At 44.4% G+C, this 26246-nt stretch overlaps 3 protein-coding genes across 5 annotated transcripts; all 3 read right to left on the bottom strand.

The window, feature by feature from the left end:
- Nucleotides 1-5: 5 nt before the first annotated feature.
- On the bottom strand, nt 6-7554 carry LOC112160697 (stathmin-4). Of its 2 annotated transcripts, none has more exons than XM_024295427.2 (7): nt 7236-7554; nt 6690-6761; nt 6506-6601; nt 4967-5178; nt 3601-3756; nt 3497-3514; nt 6-1171 (listed from the first exon to the last, which is right to left on the bottom strand). In XM_024295427.2, exons 2-7 carry the CDS (start codon nt 6700-6702, stop codon nt 1163-1165), a joined length of 504 nt encoding a protein of 167 aa, XP_024151195.1. In that variant the 5' UTR covers nt 6703-6761; nt 7236-7554; the 3' UTR covers nt 6-1162. The 2 variants fall into 2 exon arrangements, with proteins under 2 accessions (XP_024151195.1, XP_024151194.1); XM_024295426.2 differs by having other exon boundaries at nt 7349-7551.
- Nucleotides 7555-12766: 5212 nt separating this feature from the next.
- Nucleotides 12767-19980, bottom strand: gpn1 (GPN-loop GTPase 1). Its single transcript, XM_024295434.2, has 13 exons — nt 19799-19980; nt 18608-18701; nt 18247-18353; nt 17182-17219; nt 16670-16748; nt 16509-16603; nt 15535-15580; nt 15320-15466; nt 14827-14909; nt 14711-14750; nt 14555-14645; nt 14378-14479; nt 12767-12993 (listed from the first exon to the last, which is right to left on the bottom strand). The coding sequence occupies exons 1-13, from the start codon at nt 19931-19933 to the stop codon at nt 12887-12889; spliced, it is 1164 nt and encodes a 387-aa protein (XP_024151202.1). The 5' UTR covers nt 19934-19980; the 3' UTR covers nt 12767-12886.
- Nucleotides 19981-20301: 321 nt separating this feature from the next.
- LOC112160372 (zinc finger protein 501) lies at nt 20302-26084 on the bottom strand. Of its 2 annotated transcripts, none has more exons than XM_024294841.2 (3): nt 25455-26084; nt 24447-24696; nt 20302-22644 (listed from the first exon to the last, which is right to left on the bottom strand). In XM_024294841.2, the coding sequence occupies exons 2-3, from the start codon at nt 24619-24621 to the stop codon at nt 21557-21559; spliced, it is 1263 nt and encodes a 420-aa protein (XP_024150609.1). In that variant the 5' UTR covers nt 24622-24696; nt 25455-26084; the 3' UTR covers nt 20302-21556. The 2 variants fall into 2 exon arrangements, with proteins under 2 accessions (XP_024150609.1, XP_024150608.1); XM_024294840.2 differs by having other exon boundaries at nt 24447-24674.
- Nucleotides 26085-26246: the final 162 nt, after the last annotated feature.

Raw genomic sequence — 26246 nt, 5'->3', positions numbered from 1 at the left:
CAAAGAAACGTTTGTGGGTTTTATTTGAGCTTAAAATAGAATTTCTGTACATAGTTATCCTGATACGAGACGAGAGCAGCTGTAAACACAGAGACACTCACTCACTCATTCACCCAATTATTCATTCACTCATTCATTCACTCTCTCGTGCGTTTGTTCATTCGTGGTCTTTCTAACCCAGAACCAGAACCGTTCTCCACAACTGTCCGGCGCCGTCTGTAGGAACAGCAGGTCCGGGATCGAACTCTGTCGTCAGACACGCTCCCGCACAGCCTAGCCAGAGCGGCGGCCTGTGTTTGCTTTTGCAGCTGATCCTTCCGGTTTTCCTAAACCTGCAGACTCACGGTTTCTTCAGTCTGTAAACATCGTATTTGATCAGAATCGGAGGTTCTGGCTGAGGAGCGTTTTGGTGGTTTGGACCGTTAGTCCCGGTCGTATCAGGAGGACACCAGAACCTTCAAGAATTAGTGAGGAAACTTTAACAATGTCGTATTTTTACTGTGAAAAGGTCTCTTTCCTCCCATTTTGATGCCAGTCTTGTTGCCATGGTAACTGTAAACAAGAGGACCTGATTTCACGACGACTCAGCAAATGTTATTTTTAGATAAAGAGATCTTTACTATAGTTATCTGACTCTGTTCTCTGTCACCTTGACTTTGACTCGGCTTCATGTGTTCTAATCCGTCTGACTCGGGACCGAATGACTGCTGGACCTGCTGTTCCCACTGCTGCCACCAGAGGTCACCGACGAGCCACACAAAGGAAAAACCGCCTTAAACTGTCCAACAGGTGGAGCCGTTGCCCCGTAAATCCACTTCCACTGTCCATCTGACAGATGTGTTCCAGAGTTCTGTTCACTGGCCCGGTCCACTCCATGCGAACACAGTCACACACAGGTGAGCACATCTTCACACCGGCACTGTCGGCACAAAGCACGGGGAGAGCCTGCAGACCGTCTGATGGCGCCGCGTCGGCAGCGCTTCACGGAACGAGGACTTCTCTCATCAAAAAGAGTCCCGGATCAGTCAGGCGGTCGGACCCGACCTCCGTCCTCCTCCTCTTTCAGAGTCACTTCCTGTTGGTCCTCCAGCTCCAGCCGGCAGCTTCTTGCCACGTCAAAGGATTTCCAGAATAAAGTTCAGCTTGTGTTGTGATCAGGCCATCAGGACACCTGCAGGCAGAAGACACGCAGGTGTCTTTAGCAACCAGGAACATCTGTCAGAACATCCGAAACTCTGAGCTGACTGTGAATGCAGCACATGCAGAACTGAGAGGCTGAAGGTCGGAGGTCCAGGTTTCCCTGGTGGAAGTTGAAGTCCTCATGGACTTTTAACCATAAACGTTTTCATCAAATCCTATTAGACCGACACGTAGGATCTATTAAAACGTTTCTGCCGTCTGCAGACGATTCTCTTTACTTACTGAAGTATTTAGAAAGATTAAAAAACAGATGTTTGGTTAATCAGACTTTGGTTGAAGTGACGGACCGATCTCTGCAGTATATTTGTGTTTTTATCCCTAAAAGCTGCTGTTTTTTCTGATGATGGAGGACATTTAAAATGAAATTTAAAGGGTCACCAAACAGTAACTCAACTTTAAAAGTTCTGTCTGCTGCCACATTTTTGACCATTTCAAATTAACTAGTTTAGTTCTTTAAATTGTAGTCTGTGTGCTGCCCCCTACAGGTTAAAATGGGGTATTACAGATGAATTTTGTGATTGGTCAACCGGTGAAAGACCCAGAAGTTTGATGTCTTCACTCTCTGCAGCTCCAGTATAAATGCCCCACCCATCTTTGGTTCTGTAAGGTAAGGAACCCTGGTCCACCTGGTCCTGCTGTTGTCATGAGTCCCTACTGATGACTGATTACCTGGTCCAGGTGTGTCCAGCCAATAAGAACATGCCAGAACAGGGTATATTGGAAAACAGAGGACCCTCGAGGACCAGGGTTCCCTACCCCTGCTGTAAGGGTTAGTCGTTAGCATGTTAGCATTAGCATGGCCTACATGCTACACATGGCCTACACAACTTTCCAGTGGACTTGGAAGTTAGAGAACAGATGTTTAGAACAGAACTCCGTCCTGGTGATGGATTTACAGTGAATGTTTTACTCAGGATTGTTTGTTTAAAATGTTAGCCTTTATTAGCTTATGATGCTAGCGTTGTTTTACCCCTCAGACACGGCTCTCCTTCAGTATCTCCTAAGAACGTTCTGCGGAGAAACGTGCATCACTTTGGCCGGTTCCACGCTCCATGTTGCGTACGCTACATAAAGTTAACCTCACTGTCAATCACAGATCTAAGCCACACCTCATGGTCCAGAACCGGATTGTTGCCGTGCAGCTGAAGGTTAGCAGGTCTGAAGGAGATCCGTGTCTGAGAGTGGTTAAATGACGCTAGCATTGTAGCTAATAAAGATTTAAGCTAACAATCCCGAGAGAAATGTTCACTGCAAATCCATCACCAGGATGGAGTTCGCTGGATTCAACCAATTACACTAAACCTCTGCTCTCTGACTTCCTGTTCACTGGAAAGCTGTTCAAGCTCGTAGAGTTTTGACAACTGAAGGCGCTACGAGCCATGCTAAAGCTAACATGCTAACACACCGACCGTTACAGAATCAAAGATGGGCGGGGCTTTTATGCTGGAGCTGCAGAGCTTGATGACGTAGAACTTCTGAGAGATACCTCATTCTAACCTGCAGGGGGCAGCACTCCGTCGGTTTTAGACTAAAATAGCAGGAATCAAACGAGTTTATTTTAAATCTATCAAAAAATTAGCAAAGATTACCAGACAGCGCTTTTATAAAGATCAACAAGTTGATTTAGGGTTTAGTTACCCTTTAAGATTGAAGTTGCCTTTCTGACCTTTTCTTTTCTCAGATTTGTGTGAATCAGGAGCAGACCAAATAATCGTATTTGTGGCGCAGAAAATAGGCTGGGCGTGGCAAACGGGGGCGGAGTTGCATGCCAACATTCCTACCCACGACGTAGAGGTGAGTTTCTAATCAACTCCTGCTGCTCTGCAGAAGCTATGTTCTAGAAAAGGTTTTCAGATTTAGTCTAAAGACCGGATCATCTTGAAAAGACGACGGAGAACGCTTTGACCGTCACAAGATGATCGGAGAGACTTTGAGGCCTAGCTGAGTTTCTATCAAGTTCAGCTGCAAACGTTTCAGAGTTTCACATTTGGACTCGGTCGTGACGCTCTCCTGACTCCGCCTCTTCTCACAGACGTTTCCTCCTGACTACCAAAGGAAAACACGTCCCATCAAAACTGTTTTAAATCCATCAAAAACTGCATTTCCCTTAGCCCCGCCCCCTCCCATTTGGTAAAATGAGCCCTAGCTGTCGTCGATAGAACCCAAACGGATTTCATTCATCAGGACCCAGCGGTCAGGAGACGTTCAGGTTTAGAAACGTTTAAATCAGTCGGACTCGTCTCGTCCTTCAGATTCTCCTCAGTCAAAGAGCAGAGCGGACTCTTCAGTCACTCACCTCCAACATGTGCTTGTCCTGAAACACAACAGAACGACAAAAGCGTGTTAAAAGGAGCTTTTCCCTCCATGTCCCGTCAGTGTCGTGACTGGGGTCAGCCTCACCTCCTCCTCCTCCTGTGAGGCGTTCAGGTGCATCTGCTGCTGCTTGCTAGCATCGGCGCGATGCTCCTGCCGCTCTTTGGTCAAAGCTTTCTGAGCCACTTCCCGCTCGTGCTCCCTCCTCCCTGCCAGGTGTTTCAGAAGCTCCGCCTCCTGACACTTTGCATTCCAACAGAACAAAAACGCATCGTCAGCAAAGAGAAGCCGTTCAGTCAAAGGAGCTGTTTACACTTTAGCAAAAACACTTTCAAGTAAACAAAAGTCACAGAGTCGCACAGGGATCCTCTCTGGAGACGCTGGAGTTTTTTCATAAACACGTTTGTGAATAATATCTTAGATCACATGTGTCAAAGTCACGGCCCGGGGGCCGGATCCGGCCCTCCAGGTAATTCTATCCGGCCCTCCAGATCTGTTTTATTGTTATTAATGACCCGATGTTATCTTGACTCATTTCTAACTTGTATAATTTTGACAAAATATATTTTTGTGGAGAGTAAAATATTGAAAGTTATTTAAGGTTTAAGTTGATTTATTCTGGAATAATATTCCTGACTTTTTATTATTCATAATTATGTTAAAAAGTTACAGTTTTAAAGTTTTAAAAATTGTCATTCTGCAGCTTTTTGGACTGTTTTGGTATTTACTAAGATTTGTAGGCTAGTTTGAGTTTAGCTAATATTTCAACTACATGCTAGCTGTTTTGGCTAACCTAAGTTTTTAAAAAATATATTTTTTAGGCTAATTTGGTATTTAGCTAATATGCTAGCTGGCTATCAGCTTCAGCGTTTTCAGCTATCAGCACTAGCATCTTCAGCGGCCAAATTCAGCTTCCAGCATTCACACTAGCATTATCGTAGGTAACGCTGTATAAATTTAGTTTAAAATTGTGTTAAAAGTTACAGTTTTAAAGTTTTAAAATGTAGTTTTAAAGTGTTCAGTAAATGTTTGTCCTGTTCGTCCCGTGATCTAAGGTGTGATCTGGATTTAGGCCCGTTGTGTGATTGAGTTTGACACCCCTGTTCTTAAATGAATAAAGAACGGTTGTTTGGCTGTTCTGTTTCTAGCCCCGCCCACATTGTTAGCATGACAACCGATGTGGTTCATCTCCATTAGTAGCATCTCCAGCGAGGCCTCTGTCTCTCTCCTTTAAGGCACGCGGGTCAGACTCCAGACCTGGATAGTCGACATGTTTTCCAACCAATCTGCCACTGAAGCTCCCTGAACACACCTGATCCAGGTATTCAGCAGCAGATAAGGCAGGGTCTCTGGAAAACCAGCAGGAGGCCGGCCCTCGAGGCCTGGAGTTTGACCCCCGTGCTCTTAAACTGTCCACTAGGTGGCGTTCGTAGTTTCTGAGGATGTCACCAACCTTCCTCCTCTCCTGAGCGGCGTCCAGTTTCTTCTGGATCTCCTCCAGCGACGGCTTGGGCCGAGGCGGCGTGGTGGCCCTCAGCTCGGGGCCGCCGTCGAAGGTGGGCGGCTTCAGGATGACCTCAAAGGCCTGGCCGCTGGCCCTCTTGCTGAGCTCGATCACCTCCATGTCTCGGATGTTGCAGAGGTTGAGGTCCACCACCCCCACATCTGTGGAGGAGACGCACGTCCTTAACGTCAGTGAAGGAGGGAAAGTTCACGACCCAACCGCAGACTTATGAACCGTCAAGGGGGGCACAGAAGACCTTTAAGGTGGACTTCCTCCATATGCCCCGCCCACAAAATCTAATCGCATCAATGAAGGTCGAATATTTCGACTGTTTCTATTTGATCAGACGATGACACGGTAGCGACCATGTCACCTACATTTTGTTGCCATGGAAACAACAATGCTTCACGTGAAAGTATTTTTAAATTTTTTTATGAGGACACTATGATGACATCACTAATAAAGATTGGATGCATCAATACAGGCCCCGCCCCCTGATCAATTCTAATGCAGATAAAACACAGAAATATTATATTTAACTTTGAATTATTGAATAAACTGAAATCATATTTTTAAATGTTAAATATTTCGTATTTTGACGTATAAAGTCGTGGTTGAAGGGGAAGAATAAACGCTGGTTTAGGAATGAGGCGGTTTACCTTACAGAAAGGTAAGGAACAGGTGACCTTTGACCCTACAGCTGTCAACCAAGATGACGTAACATTTTAATTTATATTTTGTAAAAAGATTTACATTAACTTTATATAAAATGTATTTTAATATTCTTATCAATCTTATTTCTTTTATCTTGTAACGTGTTTCCTCTTTTCTTTCTCTAAAGGTCTCGTCTTTTGCCAGTTATAAATAAATAAATGTGCGGTTCCTAATCTGTCCTGCCTGGATAAATAAAGGTTAAATAAAATAAAATTATTTCTCTCTTTACATTAAACTTCCAGTCAAGCTCGTTATCATTGAAATGACGCCTGAAAACACTTCAGCATTCATGAATGTTTTGATTCTCAGACTAAAAACAACTTTATCAAAATAAACTGACACAAAGGAGGAGCTAAAAGAAAGTTTTCAATAAGGCCCCGCCCCTTTTTATTGTTGCTATGGCGACTTTGGGTCCAGTTAGAAAACTGAGACATCCCAGAATTTGTCTCTGAAACTTCTTGAATGTATAAAGTGTGGCGGTCAGTAATGTGGGCGGGGCATGTGCAAGCATGGGTTGCTAAGGAAATTATTAGCTAATGTTTCTGCGCTTGTGATGAAGCCCGGACATGACAGTAAGGTTTTGGTTGCCATGGAGATCACTGCTCCAACTAATGAATGAAGAACTCTCCTCCTGTTTCCATGGCAACAAAGGTCAAGAATGACCAGCTTTGTCATTAGGGGGCGGGGTCAGGATGGAGGAACTGCTGTGGAGCAGACTCGGATGTTTGCTGAGGTGAAACTTCTAGAAGGTGTGACCCTCTGAGTGCTGCTCACCTTCTTGCTTCTCCGCCTTTGGACCTCTGAGCTCCGGGAGGATGCAGGAGCAGAAGATGGACACCAGGGGGAGCTCCCGCATCTTCTCTGTGTACGCTGGAGCATCAGAGACAGGAGGAAGGATGAAGTTCTGAAGGTCCGGCATCAACAGGCTCAACCAACAAGCTGAGAAGTTCGGCTTTACCTGTGAGGGTCATCCTGATGAAGATGATGATGAAGACTTCTGCTGAAGACGCTGCTGAGGTAGAACCCGTTCCTGAGGAGGAGACAGAACCATTAGAACCCAAACAGCAAATGTTCCCTTCAGAGGACCTCAGAGGTTCTGAATCTGCAGGTCCTGAATCTGCAGGTCCATCATAAGTTCTGAGTCTGCAGGTCCATCAGAGGTTCTGGTCCCAGCAGATTCAGAGGTTCTGAATGAACCAGCAGCAGAGGCTGGTGGGAGTTCAGAACCAGAAGCCAGAACCTGCACGTGCACCCCAAACATTTCTACAGAACTTTTTCTGCGGCACCGGCTTTTTCTGCGCCTCGATAGGAACCTTCAGCGCACGCGCAGAAGTCAAAACATTTTGGACTAAAAAACGGTTCGGTTCCGAACAGCAGAGAAAACCTCCGAACTGCATTTTCTGCAGAACAAAAGAGCCGCGGTGACTGCGCGCGAGCGCGAGGGCGCACGTGCGCTGAGCCATGATGTCATTGTTGACAGGGAGCTCCAAGTCAGCAAACGCACCAAAACGAAGACGGATGAGAGGAAGATGAAGACGCAGACGCGAGGATGAGGAGAGCCGCAGATGAAGGCTCCGGAACCGAAGTTCTGCTGCAGCAGAAGCAGAACTCACTCACCCTGCAGACACGCCGCTCCCGCCGCGCTCCTCTGAAGATCTGCAGCTCAGCAGCCTCAGCAGCTCAGCAGCTTCAGAATCTGCGGCATGACATCACCACGCAGCGCTCTGATTGGCCAGCAGAGAAGCTGCGCCAGGATTGGTCCGCTGAGGCATCTGGGGGAGATGTGGGTTCATCTCAGAGGAATCCTCCTCACGACCGCCCGAGTTCTGCTGATGTTCTGCTGATGTTCTGGTGATGTTCTGGTGATGTTCTGCTCGAGGACTCATCCGAGGGAGGAAAGCTTACAGCAAACTTCAGAACAAAACAAGGAGAGTGAAGAGACTGAAGTTAGCATATGCACACTAGACTGGGGAGTGCAGACCATCATGCATCGCGTTTGAACAACATGTTCATCATCAGAACACAGTGGATTCATAAAGTCATTAAATGCTGGTATTGATTAGATTCAGTGACGTCATACTCACCATTAAAAATCAAGTAGTAGTGAGCATGGTGACCTAGATATTCCTGCACTAGATTGGTTTAGTAGTTAGGGATTTTCAAAAGGGATTCAGACATAGCCTTGGAGTTTATTCCCAACACAAACACATTAGCATGCAACAATGCTAACAAACCGTTGTAGCATTAAGCTAACAATCAAAACATTAGCATGCAACAACAACAATGCTAACGAAAAGTTCTTGTTTTACGCTAACAATCAAAACATCAGCATGCAACATTCTTTTAGCCTCTGTTTAACCAGGGTGGGTCACATTGAGATTAAAACCTCTTTTTCAAGGGAGCCCCGGACAATGCTAATGAGAAGTTGTAGTTTTACGCTAGCAATTAAAACATTAGCATACGACAATGCTAATGAAAGTAGTAGTTGTATCCTAACTCTACAATGTTAGCGAGAGTTACTCCATGACAGCATAGCACATTGTTTTAGCGTATGATGGCTGCTGTGACCTTAACTTTATGAAGATGTTTGTTTGGTGATAAATGAGGAGCGGTTTGTGAAATAACTTTATTAAAATCTGTTTACATTACAGCATCAGTAACATTTAATGAATCTTCAGTCCAAACACTGAATGTTGACTTTGATTTCCTGTGTGAATAACTGTTCCTCACACAAACATTAGAGATGCTGCTCCAGATACAAGCTGAGCTCAGACGTTTGACGTGGAGTGACGGTGGAGGACGCCGTGTTCCTCAGATGATGTCGGGGTCGACCTGCTCTGCAGCTGCATGGGAACTGCAGCTCAGCCACCTGAAGGTTTGTGGGTCAGTCTGCTAAAATGGGATTTTCAAATAACAGTTTTACTGTTTTTTCTCCAAGTGAATGTACCGAGATTTGGTGGTCATAGACTCTCCTAACACCACACTGACCCTTTGAAGGGGGAGGAGCTCCGACCCTCCAGAACGCCTCGCTGAGCTTCTCCGGTCCGGTCTGATCTGGTTCCTTTCTGAGGAAATGTCAGAGCTAAATCTGAAGGCTGACAGTGCAGCGTTGCTCATCACGCCTGGAAGCAGCTCAAACACACGACGCCTCCGCCTGTCACTCATCAGCTCTGAGGGGGCGGAGCTTCCAGCAGAAGTTCACCAGAACAGACTGGGCTCTGCACGGCTGCTTTCAGCACTCTAGCATCTGTGGAAAAAGAGGCTGCAGAACTCCGGACCCCCCGGGACTACAGTTCCCTTGATGCATTGCAGCAGCACACGGTGTTCTGGTGCTGCGCCTCACTCTGAAGCAGGTGATGTAATGCAGCTGCAGTGAGACGCTTGCATGGAGCCCCCACATCCACAGGATGAGGTCATCCTCAGCCAATCAGGAGGCAGCTGTCAGGGCCACGCCCCCTCTTCGGTCTGCATCTGTGGCTGGAAGGAGAAAGTGCTGCAGAGACCCAGAGGTGACATCACCTTCCTCTCTGCAGGCTGATGTCATCGACAGTGAGGTCACCGCAGAGCCGTCACGCCATGATGTCATCATTACGGTAACTAGAGGCAGATGATTGATGAGGGCTTCAGTCGGTGATACAAACACGCCTGGAGAACAGACGTGTTACCGCGGGTTACCGGCACAGTAACATCCCATAATCAGTTCAGAGAGTCGACCTGAGAGAAACAGCATACAATTCAAACCAAAAAACGTCTCATTTCAGCTGCAGATTCTCTAATTATGGGATGTTGATTCACAAAAATATTTTAATTTTCCCCAAATTCCCATTAAAGCCGAAGTTCACACGTTCTGAGCAGAACCTGAGGATCAGAGCTGCTGGAGCGAGGCCTGCAGTCGTGTGAGTCGGAGAGGCGTCGTGACCGTTTCTGTGAGGGGGGGGCGGCTGTGGGATGAACACCAGCGGAGGTGAGTCACGAGGATGGGGGCGGAGACTGAGAGAAATCTGCTCAGAAACAGAGTCTGCTGCTGGTTTCACCTGCTGACCGACAAGCAGGTGAAAGGAGACCAGCCACAGGTTCAACCATTCACAGGAACGCAGACCACCTCCACGGGGTCTGGACCAACCAGGAGGACCAGAGGACCAGGACCAGACCAGGACCAGACCAGGACCAGACCAGGACTAGACCAGGACTAGACCAGGACCAGACCAGGACCAGACCAGGACCAGACCAGGACTAGACCAGGACTAGACCAGGACTACACCAGAAAGCTAAATCCGAACTCCCTTTTCTCATAGATCATCTGTCATTTTCACATGTATAACAAAGAACAAAAGTAAATCAATTACAACTAATCAATAAAATATGCATCATTTCATCAACAAAAACAAGGAAATACATCAAATTAATTTAAAACCACTAAAAGATGCATCTGTCATTGAAACCAGGAAGTTAAAATTAGAAACAATGTTAAAATTGTTTAATGATACAGAAGCAGAAACAGTCCACCTTACTTTATTTATTTATTTATTTGCTTTATTTTGCTGCTGATTGTAGAAAAATAAAAAGTGTAACAAAAGATAAAAGTTATCTTGTGATCATGATATCTACTATCTCATTATCACCAAAAATAATTTGTTTTCTGGTGATAACATGACAGGATTGACTGTGCATAAGAACTGGACTGAGTGGCTCCGCCCCTCTGGCATTCCAAACAGGAAGTGGCTCCAAGAACGCCAAATCCCATAGAGTTCAATAGAGAAACAAACAGCTGTTCCTCATTCATTCTATTGGTCAGAACAACCATTCTTGATCTGATACTTTTCATTTACATTACATTCTTGAAAATCCAAAAATTTTAAGCTATTTCTAGTTATAGACTGACCAATCAGATGTCTCACTAAAGTGGGTGGAGCCTCGTGTTGAAGGTTCAAAGTGTTTGATTGAGACATTCTCCTGAGCAAGCTTTCAGTGGAGGGGGTGTGGCCTTCTAACCTGCTCATCACCGATTGGAGACAGCGGTTGCCATGGAAACGCTGGCTTAGACCGACTCGACCAATCACGTCTGGTTCCAACATGGTGTATTACAGGAAAATGGAGAATGAAGTGACTTCATTTGGATGGAATCAGAAGGAAACCATTTTCTTTTGATGTCAGAATTGATCGGTCCAGTTTTCTATATACAGTCAATGCTTGATAGTAGATGTCGTTACAGGAAAAGGACAAAAAAAACAGCTGGGTCAGCCTTTCTCAGATTCTGCATAATAATAATAATAAATATGCTTTAAAACAGAAAGAATCAGGAGGACGGAGGAGTTAGGATGCTACAAAATGAGTCGATCTCTAAAAAAAATAATAATCAGACTAGAGGTCAAACAGTGAGTCTATCGCAGCTGTTAAGGGACAATGTTGTGTTTGTGAAGTTGTTTTTTTACCTCATTTATCTTTTTTTCTCCAGATGTTTACCCAAGACTCGTCTACACCCATAACCTCTGACACCACCCACATGATGACAGTCTGAAACATGGGCGTGGTCAAACAGGGCGGGACTAAGTCAATCAAAACCCCACCCCTATTAATGCACTAAATGGAAATTTAAGAAAATGTTTCATAAGAGTAAAAACAAAAACTAAAGTTTGTGGTGTTTCAAATATTTTTATTGATCATGTTTCTGTGAATTTTATTAACTTTATTCAACAACTGACTTTCCTAACATTTATTTTAGCTCCTTAGTTTGTGGAAAATCTGTTAAATTCAACAGTTATTTTATTAAAAATGTTCAATATCAGTTTGAATCTGAGGATTCTGTTCATATTTACGGTGTTTGTATTTACAAAATCATTTATGTAAAGCAGTGGTGCCCAAATCCAGGCCTCGAGGGCCGGCCTCAAGGGCCAGACTCCAGCTGGTTGTCCAGAAACCCCGCCTTATCTGCTGCTGATTACCTGACCAGGTGTGTCTGGCCCATAAGGAGCTTCAATGGCAGACTGGTTAGAAAACGTGCAGACACCGGCCTCGAGGCCCGACTCTGGACACCTGTGATGTAAGTCTTCAGAACCAGAACATCAGCAGAGGGCAGGACCCTGCAGACCAGGGCTGGGGGGTCTCAGAGGGTCTGGGGGGTTTAACCCTCTTTATCAGAGTTTTAGAATCAGTTTCTTTGATTGTGATGAACCGGTTTGTTCTGGATTCATTCTGCAGAATCTAAAAGTGGATGAAACGTGTTTTTCTCTGGAGGTTTTTTCAGACTCTGAGTGAGTCAGCGGCTCTTCAGGCCGACCGACCACGCGGCGCGTGAGCGTGGGCGCCATGCCGCGGCAGATGGTCGCGGGCGGACGAGCTGAATCCATTCATGAGAGCTGAGACATGAATGGAGGCTGAAGAACAAACAGACGGCTGTTTGGAGGGGGGGGGGGGTCTAACACAAAGAGGAGAACATGAACACGACGTCGCCTCCTCAACATCAGTGGGATGTTCACTTCTAATCATCAATGCATTCATTAACATGAACATTCACAGACTGCACAGAAATGAGGGCGGAGAGCCTGCAGGTAACCCCCCCACCCCCACCCCCACGAACCAGGTGTTCAACCAGAGACTGACTGCAGAACAGAACAATTCTCTACCGACTTCCACCTTAAAAACTACATTTAAGTCAAAAAAACCAGACAGGACCTCACCTTCATGGTTCATGTCGGCTGTGTGTTTGTGTGTGTGCATGTGTGTGCATGGGGGGGGTCTGTGTGTGCATGTGGGGGAGTGTGCATGTGATTGTGAGTTTGTGTGATCTCAGTGAAGCTTTGTTTTAGTAAATCTCCTTTGATTTCATCGTTGAATTCAAACTGATTGACAAGTGGGTGGAGCCAACATAACTTGACTTTCCCGCCTGATTTCTATTGTCTGAACGTCTTCAACTACAGGTTTATGCTCTGGATTCCCCGTCAACATGTGGGTCAGACTGAAGTCAGAAACACTTTTTAATTTTAGGTCATAAATTCTTTCACAAACAAAAGCAAACAGTCATAAAACACAAACTTCTTCATATAAAAATAGATTTTTTCTAAAGGAGAAAGCAGCCAATCAGGAGCTCTGCATGAGGGTCAAAGGTCAGGACCCGCTCCACTCATTAGCCTGTGCCAGTCCACAGTCGTCCGGAGGTCACGGGGCGTCGGGTGTGGCGCACTTCCTGTTCCGCACCTGAACCACTTCCCTTCTCTCCTTCAGGAAGTTCCCGAAGGCGACGCCCTCTTTGCTCTCCTCCGTGACTGAAACCACAAACACGATGTTAGCTTAACCGCGCTGCCATCCAGACGAAACGTCGACGTTCTGATCTTGATATCACTAGAAAAGGGTGAGAGACCATTCCAACGGTGATAGAAAGATAGATCCAAGAATACGAAGGTTATGGGAAGATGATCAAAAGAATAATTTTATTCCTGAATAAACAACTAAACATGTTTATGACCAGAAACAGAGATTAGTCTTTAAATTGTCGTAACTTTCCCATTATTTGTCCAATCCACAAAAGGAGGGTATCGTTGGAAAGTGAATCAAGCGAACTACAAGAATTAAGTCCCAAATTTAGTATTAAATCAATATTAATGTCAGTATTATCAAATAATAATACAGAAATCTGCTCCTGTTTGCCTGTAGACATCGCTTGCAGCCAATCAGCTTGCTGGATTGGGTCACGTGACCTCATGTTCCAGCATTCAATTCTTGGACACGGAGGCTTGGGAATTAAAAAACAGTATCTGCTTATCTTTTTTTTTCTCATGAAAAGTACAGGAGATGTAGAATAAATCAACAGTAATCGACGAGTGGAAAATCTAGACGACAACTAACTTTTTTAAAAGTTGACGAGTGGTTTTGTGAACTGCAATTTTAGTCCGGAAAATTTCCTGGCTTGTTCTGCACAGATTGAAAAAATTCCAGAAGCAGAAAAAATTCTGGACTATAATATAAGTAGATGTGCTCGCATGTAAACTATCCACCGATTTAGTTACGCTCGTTCTAAGAAGGAGAGAACGCTGCAGCCTCACGCGGAACAGCAGGTCAGGCAGAAAGTTCTGGTGCCGAAGCTGCACTTACGTCTGAATTAGGCAGCTGAAGCTGACAGCTGAAAAGACGGAAGCTGATAGCTAGCTGAAATATTAGCTAAATGCCAAATTAGCCTAAAAAAACATGGGTTAGCCCAATCAGCTAGCATGAAGCTAAAAAAAAGAAACTAAACTTCAAAATACCCTAAAAAACAGAAAAAAAGTCTAAATCAGTCACAACAGTTAGCATGTAGCTGCTATCCAAAATAGCAAAAAAAACTTTTAAAGCTCGACTTTCTTCTCAAATAAAACATTCACGAAGACTAAAAACTGTTTAAATGATTTATTTATTTTAAATGTTAAAACTTTTATTTATTAATTTTTTTTTATCCCCTTTAGGTTTTTCTGCCTCTTTTTTCTTTACAGTTTTGCCGCCTTTTTCCCTGAAACGTAAAACTCTTTCAAAATAAAAGAAGCGAGCGACTTCATGACCTCAGACGATCTTTTCTTGGAGCCAAATCCTGACGTGTATTTCACACAGGATTCTTCCAACATGGACATCGGTGCTTCTGCGGCGTGAAGCTCGACCTTCCCTCCTCGTCTTCCTCACCTGTGTGGTCGATGTCGTCGGTGTCGCTGTCCTCCTCCTCCTCGTCGTCAGGGTTACCCCGCGTCATGATGAGGTCGCTGGGTCCCGCCTCCTCGCCCTCCTCTGCAGTCAGACAGTCAGTTTGAATACAAATCAGGCTTTAAAGAGTGGGTGGGGCTTGGATGCAGCGAGCGACACCTGTGGGCGGAGCCCCGGTCACGTTGACGGCTCCCAGGTCCTTCCTGAGCCGCTCCAGCTGCTCCTGCTGCTTCCTGCTCTGCGCCTCCGCCTGCGGACGGGAGCGGCAGTCAGACGGCGGGAGGCGGAGTCAACAGACTGAAGCCGAACACTCACCAGCTGTTTGCGGAGGCGCTCGTATTCCGGACGGTACTCTCTGAGGAAGGAGGCGGAGCTTGGTTACTGTCACGAACCAGCAGAGCTTCAAACTTGGATGATGCTTCCAGACTCACGTCTCGTATTCTTTAGCCGCTTCTTCCACCTGAACGAACAGGTCGTCCAATCCGCTTCCGGTGACGGCAGACACGCCCACCACCTGCAGAGACACGCCCACTTAAAGTCTGACTGAGGCGGTCCGCTCTGAGGATCTGATCTCTAAACTCTGTATCTACGGTTTGTTTGATTAAATCCAGAAAGATTTGAAGAAGTGACTTTTACCCACAACTACACAAAACAATAAAATACACAAAAACTACACAACACAGAAAAACAAAAAAACACACATAAAAAACAACAACACACAGAAAATTACACAAATAACAACACAACACAGAAAACTCCAGACTCCACTGTGTCTGTCTGGTATACGACGGTCGGATCTTTTACTCTCATTCAGGATCAAAACCAACAGAAGCCGAACTTGAAATGTGTTTATCCTGAATGCAGTCGGTCAGTCGACTCTGGGCTCAGAACCGGCCTCAGAACCGGACTGAGCGGGCCTCTCACCCTCAGGTTGGTGTAGAACTCGTCCAGAACCAGGCTCATGGAGCGCGTCAGGTTGCTGACGTACGACGTCTCCTGGCTCAGCGCGTCCTGGAAGGCCTCGAAGTCCTGCATCCACTCCACGGCGAAGCTGTGGTCGATGATGTCCGTCTGCCAGACAGACAGTCGGCGGCGGGAATGGCAGCGAGAATGGAGGCGGGACGGCGGGACCGACTTACCTTGTTCATGACGACGATGAAAGGAAGCTTCGTTTTGTAGAGAATGCTGCAGAAAGAAGGAAGAAGAAAAAGTTCAGTGAAGAACAACAGGAGGTCTGGGGGGGGGGGTCAGGGAGATATAAATCTTTTTAATTTTCATTTAGACCAAACCGAAGAAACATGCTCAACAACACAAAGACGTAATAAATCAGAGCTCATCCTCGAAACATTAAATCTCTAAATCTTTCAGGTTAAAATAAATAAAAAATAATATAATATAGTTCAAATTACTGTAGTATATTTGATAGAATAGATAATAATTTAACGATAATGCAAAAAACAATGAAAAAACAACCAAAAAACCAAATAAATAAAATAAACAAAGATGTTGCCCATTTAAATGTTTTAATCTTTAGCGCCTCCTGGTGGTCGGGTCAACTCATTGCTTTAATTTGTTCTAAAAACATTCTGAAAAGTGGAAAAACTTGAAAGTTTAACCTGAAATCATTTGACAGAATCGTTTCTGGTTCAGGATTTTCAGTTTTAGACGTTCGTTCCTGTTTTTATTTATTTTTTATTCGTTTTTGTAATGAAGGCGTGAGCGGTCCACCTCTGATCAGAAGGTTGCAGGTTTGATTCCCTGCTCAGAGCTCCACTGAGGGTTTATTACTTTGTAAAATGAAAAGTCGTTTCAGTACAAAAACTAAAGACGTCTAAGAAAATCGTAAAGATGAAATAAATGTAGAGCTGTGTAACTCGGCTAAAATAAGAGGAAATTCAAGCTGATCTTTTATTTTACAAACTTAATTGAAAAGGTTAAACTTTGAGGAAGATTTGAAGTTTTAAAGAACTGAAAAAGTTTTTCTCTTCAAATAAAAAGAAACATTTTTTAACTTTTCCTCTCCAGTCAGAAAAGATTCATCTGAAAAGTTTCTGCTTTTGTTTTATTTCCTAAAGTAAAAGGAAGTGATCTCAGTAACAGCGTCTGCTCTCACCTGCAGGCGTACAGCATGTTGGACATGAAGGTGACGGGGCTGACGCTCCGGGACGTGTCCATCACGTAGATGACCACGCAGGGAAACGACGACGCCTGAAACACAGACACAGCGTGACGCCGCCGGCTTCAGAACCGCAGACGACTGGAGCGCCGACCCACCAGAGCCTCCGTGATGATGGTCCCAGACGCCGACCACGTGAAGACCTCGATCTGACCCGGGGTGTCGATGAGGACGTACCTGGAAGGGGCGGAGTTTACACTTTATATTTCAAGTGTGATGTCATCAATGGTTGCTATTAGCAACAAAGTGAGAAATTTAAAAAAATCTTTTGAATGACCACATAGTGGACCTGCAGAGCGTTTTTTGAGTGAGTCATTTCTCACAGATGTCAATGCAGGTCACCTGACTGTAGAATGTTGGGGGCTTGTCCGGGATAATGTTATTTTATAAGTTTAAAGCCTTCTAATAGAGGTTGGTTTATGTGATCAGAAGCTGTAGTACGTGTCTAAGATTCTCTGACTAAGAAGAGAACAGAGTTTTGTCTAACAGATTCAGTCGTTTGCTAAAATAAAGAGAAAATCCTCATTTCCATCAACATACAGGAGAAACACTAAACCAGAAAACCTCTGTGGATGAATGAATGCAGACGTTCACGCCCCGCTATACTGACCGGTGGTTCTGCTGCTTCTTCTCAATGAACTGCATCACCTGCAATAACCAACACAACAGGTCAACAGGTCAACAGGTCAACGGCTCCAGTCTGAGTGGAAGTTCAACGTCTGCTTCATGTTCAGCTTTAGCTACGATTCTTCTACAACTCAATCGCACAAGAGGCCAAAATCCGAAACTCACCTTAGATCACGGGCCGAACAGGATAAACATTTATTGAACTCTCTAAAACTACATTTATAAAACTTTAAAACCATAACTTTTTAACATAATTCTGAATAATAAAAAGTCAGGAATATTACTCCAGAATAAATCAACTTAAACCTTAAATAACTTTCAATATTTTACTCTCCATAAAAATATATTTTGTCAACATTATACAAGTTAGAAATGAGCTCAAGATAACATCAGGTCATTAATAACAATAAAATAAAATGATCTGGAGGGCCGAATAGAATTACACTGAGGGCCGGATCCGGCCCTCAGAGTAACTATATCCGGCCCCCGGGCCGTGAATTTGACACATGTGATCTACAGTTTTCAGTTTCTGTCAGTCTGAAGACAGTTAAACATTCTGACCCGTCTATGAAGAACTAATGCTTTACTCTTTAAAAAAGGACTTCAAAGTCTGAACAAACTTGGTTTGGCCTCAAACATCAAAAGATTAAAATGAACTTTCCTTTAAAAAAAAAAACAAATCTTAATCCACCTCAGAATTACAAGTGAACTTTTCCTTCCAACCAAAACTTGCTGAAGTTTCTTTAGGATTTTTAAACATTTTCTGACATATTTTCTGAATTCTGTTCCGAGTTTGTAAATGTTTTTGGCAGACTACATCTAAACCTTCTCATCTCTGAGAACTTCCTCGTTAGGATCTCACAGGTGTCAGAAGACATCTTCTCACCAGCTTGGAGTTTATTATGTTATTTCCAGCATCTTTAAGCTGCTCTCTGTTTTCAGTTTGAGTTCAGCTTTTCTATCAAGCAGTTCTGTTATCTTGAGCCTCTTCTGCGGTCTGAGGAGCTTCTCCTCCTCCTGATCAGCTGATCGGTGGACGAGACCTCACCTGGTCAAAGCGCGTGGCGAACAGGTTGAGCGAGGTCACAATGCCGCCGTTTGGGCCGAGCCCGTACTGCTTCATCACCTCTTTGTAGTTCACGGTGTCCCTGATGTCTGTGGGTGGGGGGGGCGTCAGAATGAGAGGAAAAACCGATGATCCAACAAAACACTATGTGGTCGTGTCTAACGGCAGGAAATGTTGGAAGACTGACCAAACTCAAGTTCATTTTCTTAAAACGTTCACACAAACTAACATTAACTGCATGTATTTGCATCTTTCCTGAAACTGTTTACATGTTTACTACAAAAAGACGAGCAGGATAAAATGGAGTGGAGGGTTGGAGTCCAGGAAGTAGACGGCTCCTCACCGATGTTGGCAGGAAAAGGGACTTCGTGGACGGCGGGGTCCAGGTTGATGACGTAGGGAGGAGCTTTGTGGGAGTGGAGATGCGCCGTCAGCCTCTGCGGGACAAGCGGGGACGGTCAGAACCGGACAGGAAGTGGCTCAGCTTTTCTGGATCGGACGGTCAACGTTTGGGTCGAGTCCCAATCCTTCACTGCTCACTAGTTAGTGCACGATTTAGCAGAGGTTAGGACTCGTCATGTGACTTCACCCGAGTCATGTGACCATAAATGTTCTCACTGATGTTTAAAAAACAAGAATGGGCTGAACTGGATCAAACTCAAATATGAATGGATTTGACATTCATTCTTGTTTACACATATTTAACTGATTATCTTGAAGAAATACAAGAATCTGGAAAACTTCACCTGAACTGTTCAGAACCAGGTATCTGAGTCACTGCTGGAAGTTTGGGATCAAGATGATCTGATCCATTTTAGGTCAGAGAATCTGATCAATCAGAATGAACAAAAGTCAACTATGAATCGGATCAACCACCACAGACGAGGATCTGAAACTGTTCTGATAATAAATGATTACAGGCCTAATAACATGACATTAAAATAGTAATTCACATATTTATATTCAATTTGATCAGAAATTCTTCCAACTCAGACCACAATACTCTTCTGTTTCTCTTAAATCTTCTTTAACCGGATAAACATTATGTAAATTATGATGAAACGTCTTTTATTTTTTTATTAATACCGTTTTTATGAAGAGTAGTGATAGCCTTTTACTAATTTCAATTCCCCAAAGCTAAAACCAAACAATAAATGTGGTTTCTGATATTTCTATTGTAGATTTCAACAGTATTATCAGTAGGAAAAGTACTGAAATGGTGTCAGAAGTGGTTTTAAATCCAGGCCCGGATAATCCCACACTATAGATGCTGATTATGATTGTGTTCACGTGGCTTCAAATTCTGATGTAAAGTCAGACATTTTCGCCTCATTCTCTCATGATTTTTGCTCCAGTGTTCGAATAAACTTATTTTAATCTGGATTAATCTTCATCCACCGTGACGTTTCTTAAGGGAATTAGATGGAACCACGTCCTCAGGTCTCAGCGCGCAGCGCTGTGGTTTCAGCACATAGACGGTGACGGAGGATGAACACGCGCCGCGAGCCGCGCGCCCCGCCGCTCCGGGACTCACCTGGACGAAGGTGGTCTTCCCGGAACCCGCCATGCCCAGAACCAGCAGGCAGACGGGCCGCTCGCGGGGGGAAGCGCCGCCGTCTCCCGCCGCAGAACTTTCCCGGCTCTCCGTGGATCCCGCAGCGGCCGCCATGTTGGTTATGACAACAAGCTGCCGTCAGACCGAAACCGCTGTCGTAAAATGTTGAAATATGAAGACGCTGCCAGCAGGGGGCAGCAAACCGGGATGAATGACTAAAAATGACTGGACGAAATGTAGAGGTATTTAGAGAAAATATTTAACATTAAACATCCTTTTTAAGATGAAACTTTATGTAGTGAAAAAGTAGTTAAACTGGGTGGAGCAAACTCTGGTCCATCCCACTTCAAGCTTGATTTTTTCCATCCCTCAGACCCCAAAGATGGTTCCAAATAATAAAAAAAACTTTATTTGAAATGATGTATGGAGGCAGATGTGTTCACTGCCTCGTCTGAACTTTATTTCCCAATAAACACACAGAGTTCAAACAGATTTATTTCAGCTTTATTTCTCCCAAAACAAAATAAATGTTTACTAAACCTAAAGAGATGCCAATAAAAAACTAAACTACAGTAACAGATCATGAGAGCATCTCAGTGTTCAACGATCTTCTAATAGTGTTTTCATTTAGACAGAGTGACAGAAAAGTCTACAGTCTAACTTAAAAAATAAAAACCTAAAGTAACTTTCTGCCAACAATAAAACTAATTATTATAATCCCTCAGAATACAAGAGATTATTATGTTATCACTGTGTTAACATAAAGAAAACACATCAAAGTGTTTAATGCTGTTTGATCTCAACAAGAATGATGGTTTCATTTTATTAGATTGATTAAATATTCAATCCAGACTGATGACGAACATCAGATTATTACTGTTATAATCCCGTCTAGAGAACTCCAATAAACCCAGATTACTACGGTCATCCAGGTCTGGTATTTACAGGATAAATGGACTTTAAAGGGTGATCCAGAACATCTTCATCTTCTCATCCAGGAGTCTTCTTCAGATCAGTCAGAAGTGAAGGAGCTGCTCCGAGGAAAACGAAAACCTCTCAAAGTCCAGTCGTCCTGAAGAACAACATCCTGAGATCCTCTCACCACGAAATGAGGGACCGAAAGAAACATCCTCTAAACGGAAGATTGAGAAGAAACGCCAACCAGGTCCAGAGACGGCTGCGTCTGCTATGACCGCTGGAGTCTGAGGAGCCTGACGGCAAAATAACGGAACATCTGTGGGAGGAAGAAGGACGAATGCCGGGAGAGAAGATGAAGGACAAACAGGAGATCCATGAAGCAGCAGTGATGGACCGACCCAGCAGCTCTTTCACCAGAACTCCTCCAGAAACACCAGCAGGTCCAGAACTCTGTGACCCGATTCAGTTCTGCCCAGAACTCGTCTGGTTCCTCGTTCATTTCAGAAAGCATCTCAAAATATTTATGATTTCCAGGATGTTTATCTTCTCCATATCTCCACCTTCTCCCTCAGATCCTCCACCTTCTCCCTCAGATCCTCCACCTTCTCCTGTGACCCTTCACCTGAACTCAGATTCTGGTTCTCTTCTGTTTCACTTTGGAGTTATTTATAGATAACGTGGAGTAAATATAGTCGTCCAAACGTCATAGTTTCAAACGCCGTTTGTACGTGTCCTCCAGCAGAAACGCTCTGCGCCGCAGGAGAACGGCTTCCTGCCCGTCTGCGCAGTCCCGCCTGCTTCCCCGCAGACTCTGCGGAGCTACGGCTTCTCGCCGGCGTGGATCTTCATGTGTCTGGCCAGACTGCTGCTGTACCGGAACAGCTTCCCGCAGACCTTGCAGGAGGACGGCATCTCGCCGGTGTGCATGCGGGCGTGCCGCTGCAGCGTGCTGCTGTGGCTGAAGCTCTTGCCGCAGGCGTCGCAGGAGAAGAGCTTCTCGCCGGTGTGCGTCCGCATGTGGATGGTCAGGTGGCTGTTGTTGTTGAAGCGCTTGCCGCAGGTCTGGCAGGCGAAGGGCCGCTCGCCGGTGTGCGTGCGGGTGTGCCGCAGCAGCGTGCTGTTGTGGCTGAAGCTTTTGCCGCACACCTGGCAGGAGTAGGACTTCTCGCCGGTGTGGCTGCGCGTGTGGGACACCAGGCCGCTGCTGTGGCAGAAGCGCTTGCCGCACACCTTGCAGACGTACGGCTTCTCGCCGGTGTGGATCTTCATGTGTCCCGTCAGGCTGCTGCTGTAGCGCAGCAGCTTCCCGCACACGTTGCAGGAGAAGGGCTTCTCGCCCGTGTGGATCATGATGTGGTTCCGAAACACGGAGGACTGGGAGAAGCTCTTCCCGCAGGTCTTGCACAGGTAAGGCTTCTCGCCTGTGTGGACCCGGATGTGGGAATTCAAATGGCCTTGTTGCCGGAAGCCTTTGCCGCACTTGTCGCACAGAAACGCCTTCCCACAAGCGTCGTGTTCGAGGCTCTGCGGCGCGGGGGCGGGTCCGGCGGCGCTGCCGGGAGTTTGGTTTACCTGTTTACCTGTTTGTGAGTTCTGTTTACTTGATGTATCTCCGACAAAGATCCTGTGTGGAGTTAAGCTTTTGCGTCGTCCTTCATCCTTCCTCTTAGTTGAGGGGGAGGAGCCAAAGAGGAGCCGAGCGTGAGCGGGTTCCGGGTCATTCCCCTCATCGGGTCGTGCTACCACGAGAGTCCCGAACTCCTGCTTCAGGGTGAGCGGCTCCTCCGGCTGGTCCACGAAGAAGTCCTCTTCTTCCTCCTTGATCACCACCAGGTCTGGTTCCTCCTGAGGGCTGAGCGGCTCGTCGCTGTCCAGCGCCTCCTCGCCGCCGCCGCTCCACCGGCACTCTGCAGGTGAAACGAACACGCTGATATTTAACCACAGTTCTCTGTAAAAACAAAAACACCATCAGAGGACGTGACTCAGGATCTTTAGTGAAAGAGTTGAGAGCAGACATGTCCAAAGTCCGGCCCGTGGGCCGAACCCGGCCCTCATCCTCGTTTCTACTGGCCCTCAGGTTCCTGTGCTAAAATCAATGTGGCCCCTTGATGTCTTGGTTGTGATTGGCTGAACTCGTTCAGAAGCCGTTTTTAAACCTGTAGCTACTCTAACCTTCAGAGACTAAAGGGTCAAATGAAAACGTTCATTTATGATGTTCTTCTGAACAAGATCATGGAGTTATTTTCCTCTTGGCTCATATTTAGAGTTTACAGTGAGATTTAATAATATTAAGGCAGAGAATCGACTAAAATATTTAATAAATCGCAAACTTGGGAAAAAAATAATATCGATTAACTGCGATTATTGTTATTTTTTCAGTGACAGTATTTGCTCCCCACTAATTATCTGTTATTAATCACAATATGAAATCACAGACATTTAGATCTTTCATTTTGAATTATTGCTGCTAATTGATTAAAAAATGAATCAGATTAATCACACCTTTGTTGTGAATAATCTGGATTTATCACAATGTTTAACCAGGTACATTTTATATGACAATATGCCTCTTTTTTGTTTTATTTTTATTTTGGAACAAGAACAACAAAAAACAACAAAAAACAAATAAATAAAAAGAAACAATGATCCCACAATCTGACCCGTGACCATCGTTTAAGGGGGATAATACCTGATGAAGTGTTTCAACGCTCGCCGTGGAAGCCTGAAGCGCCGTGGTGAAAGACTGTTTCTTGGCGGCGTGTAATTAATTTGTGTTAATAAATATTAATGCATTCATTCTTTGTGATTAAACTTAAATAAGAATAACTGTTGCTAAATGTAAATAATAAGTTTGTAACAGCGGCTCTTTGCTTTTGGGTTTCTCTCTTTACTTTCAGTTTACAGTTTCAGTTCAGACTTTTCATTATTTTAAAAATGGATCCTAACTTTATGAGGAGGCGGAGCTTTGAGCCCATTGGTTACAGGACATGACTGACATCAGGTGAAAGAGGCTTTGGTGACGTTGTTTCTGCTCTAAAGTGGCGTTCAGCAGAGATGATGTTTGGTTCATTAGAGGAGGGGCAACAGCGGCGGCGCCAACAACAGACACTGTTCTGGAGCGGATATGATGTCCTCATGACCTCCTATCTCATATCAATCATCTCCCAGAAGCCAATGGGCTCTAAGCCCCGCCTCCTCATAAAACGAGACATCTGAATTAGAATGGAGGCCTGAATCAGAAAATTGCTTGCTTTTAAAAAAAGATTTTTTTATCTGAATGTATCGGTTGTATAAAGATCTGATTCATTTTCTCTGAATAAGGAGCATCAGAATAAGCTCTGAAAAAATTACATGAACAAAATGATCATAAATGAAAGTTTTAAACAGTTTTTTAAAAGTGATAATGAATGTAAAACTGAATTTCTTATCAAATAGAGACAGAGGAAAAAATTCATCACCATTTTTGTTACAATTAAAACAAACTTGTAAAATTATGTTTCCAATCAAAAGAAAAGTTTTACAATCTAGAAGAAGTTTAAAGCTGCAGATTCGATATTTTATTGATGCCAAATTCAGTGACTTTTTCAAAGAAGCATTCTGAGATGTCACCTGAACACAAAGACCTGCAGAACAATATACCGAACATTGAAAACCTCCAGAAACATCTCCTAAAGTGTCACAAAAATCCCCGAGAGGTGCAGCTGCTCACCGGAGCCGTCTCCTCTCTGGACCCACAGGCGGTTCCGACTGCTTCCCGGATCAGAATCCTCCTCACTGCTTTCCTCTGCTTCACTCTCTTCAGGAGTTTCAGGTTCCTGCTTCAGAGAAAACTCCTCCTCCACCTTCCGAGTTAGAGGAGGACACGTCTGCGTCTCCTGGTCCATTCTGGACCTGTGATTAGAAATCTGCTGTTTGGACAGAACCAGAGAGGTCCGGTCTGGAGGAAACAAACAAACAAACTTCTATGACTTACAGACATGAATATAAATGCAACAAAAAAAAACATTTAAAAACAATTTGATGCAACAAATCTTAAGATAACATCAATATGCCCAAAGTACAAGTAATCCTAAACAAAGCTAATAATGCTAAATGAGCTAACAGACGCTGGACCACAGATCCGGGGTCCATTAGATTCTGGATCTTGTAGTCCTGAGTGCAAAAATATATTTTTTTAAAAACTTGAATTTAAACTGTTTTAGAACTTAATCTGACTTTATCAATGATGGTGTGAAAATCCATCAGCAGGTTGAAGCTCAGAGCAAATATTAACTTTAGAGATTAGTCACAGATTAGTTCCTTCCTCTTTTGTAATCATAATCAGGCTGTAACTACGAATCCATTCATCAATTCAATATTTATATTCTTATTAAAATGATTTTAACTGCATGAAGTTTACTCTGACGTCACCATGTACCCCACACAATATGTATTATTTTATTATGATTATATTCCCACAAAACATCATTAACCACGCCCACTGTGTAAACTATTAGCCACGCCCAAAGTATCCAGCATTTGACCACGCCCCCAGCGCTCGGTGTTTGTGTAGTTTGAATGAAAGCTAACGGGGCTTCTCTGCTCCATTCGGGTGTTTTCGGAAATCTTCGTTGTTTCTCGACTCCTTCCACAGCATCAGTCATAAACGTTCATGTACTTCTCCCTAACAGCTGCCCAAAGCCTCAGACTGGTTCCCTTCGAGGCGGTTTCTCGGTACCTGCTGGGCGCAGACCCGATGGCGGTCTGGACCCCGGCGGTCAGACGGAGGCGGCGGTCCTAAACTCTGAATGTTTTCCGAGCTCCAGCCTTCAGCCGCCGGTTCACGAACTCTGAAGAAACCGCGGGAAGGGAATCTTTGGGGGTCCCGGTGGCTAGCACATCAGCTAAGCTAACGGTGTGTGTTTTTATTACGGATCCTAAAGGGGACAGACAGATTTTCCTCCTTCTTCTGCGGCCAAACTAGCGGGTGGCAGACGGCTGGATGACGTAGTAGCGCCACCTACTGAACCGGAGTAGGTGGCAAGACAAAACTTCTAAAGGAGTGATGTGGATCAGTATGTGGAGCAAGTAAATTGAATACATTTTGCACAGTGGTTAAAAACGCCTCAACAATATCACACTTTAAAAATAGTAAGATTAATTACCTATCTAGTATCAATAAAAACAGTAATACTCGAGGTATGGTTATCATCTTTTCTTTTTTGTCTTCATGTTTGAGTTTGCTACTCATGGTTGTATTGTATTTTATCCTTTTATTGAATAAAAATATATATTTTTTGTCCTTTTTTTTCTTTTTGTATTTGCTGAAATTTCTGGAAAAGGTAAATCAATAAAACTCTCAAATCGTTCATTTTGAGCGATTATTAAGTGGAAAAAAACACAGAGACAAGCTGTAAAGATGTGCAAAGAGGATTAAGAATGAACATAGAAGAGTCTTGAGGTTTTTTGCCTATTAAGTAAGGAAGCCATTTTCCTTTTTTAATCGTTCTATACACTTGAGAAATGGTCT

Source organism: Oryzias melastigma, linkage group LG3 (assembly GCF_002922805.2).
Source record: "Oryzias melastigma strain HK-1 linkage group LG3, ASM292280v2, whole genome shotgun sequence".
Taxonomy (NCBI): Eukaryota; Metazoa; Chordata; class Actinopteri; order Beloniformes; family Adrianichthyidae; genus Oryzias; species Oryzias melastigma.
The sequence above is the reverse complement of the archived record's forward strand: the minus strand, read 5'-3'. Positions and strand labels throughout refer to the sequence as shown.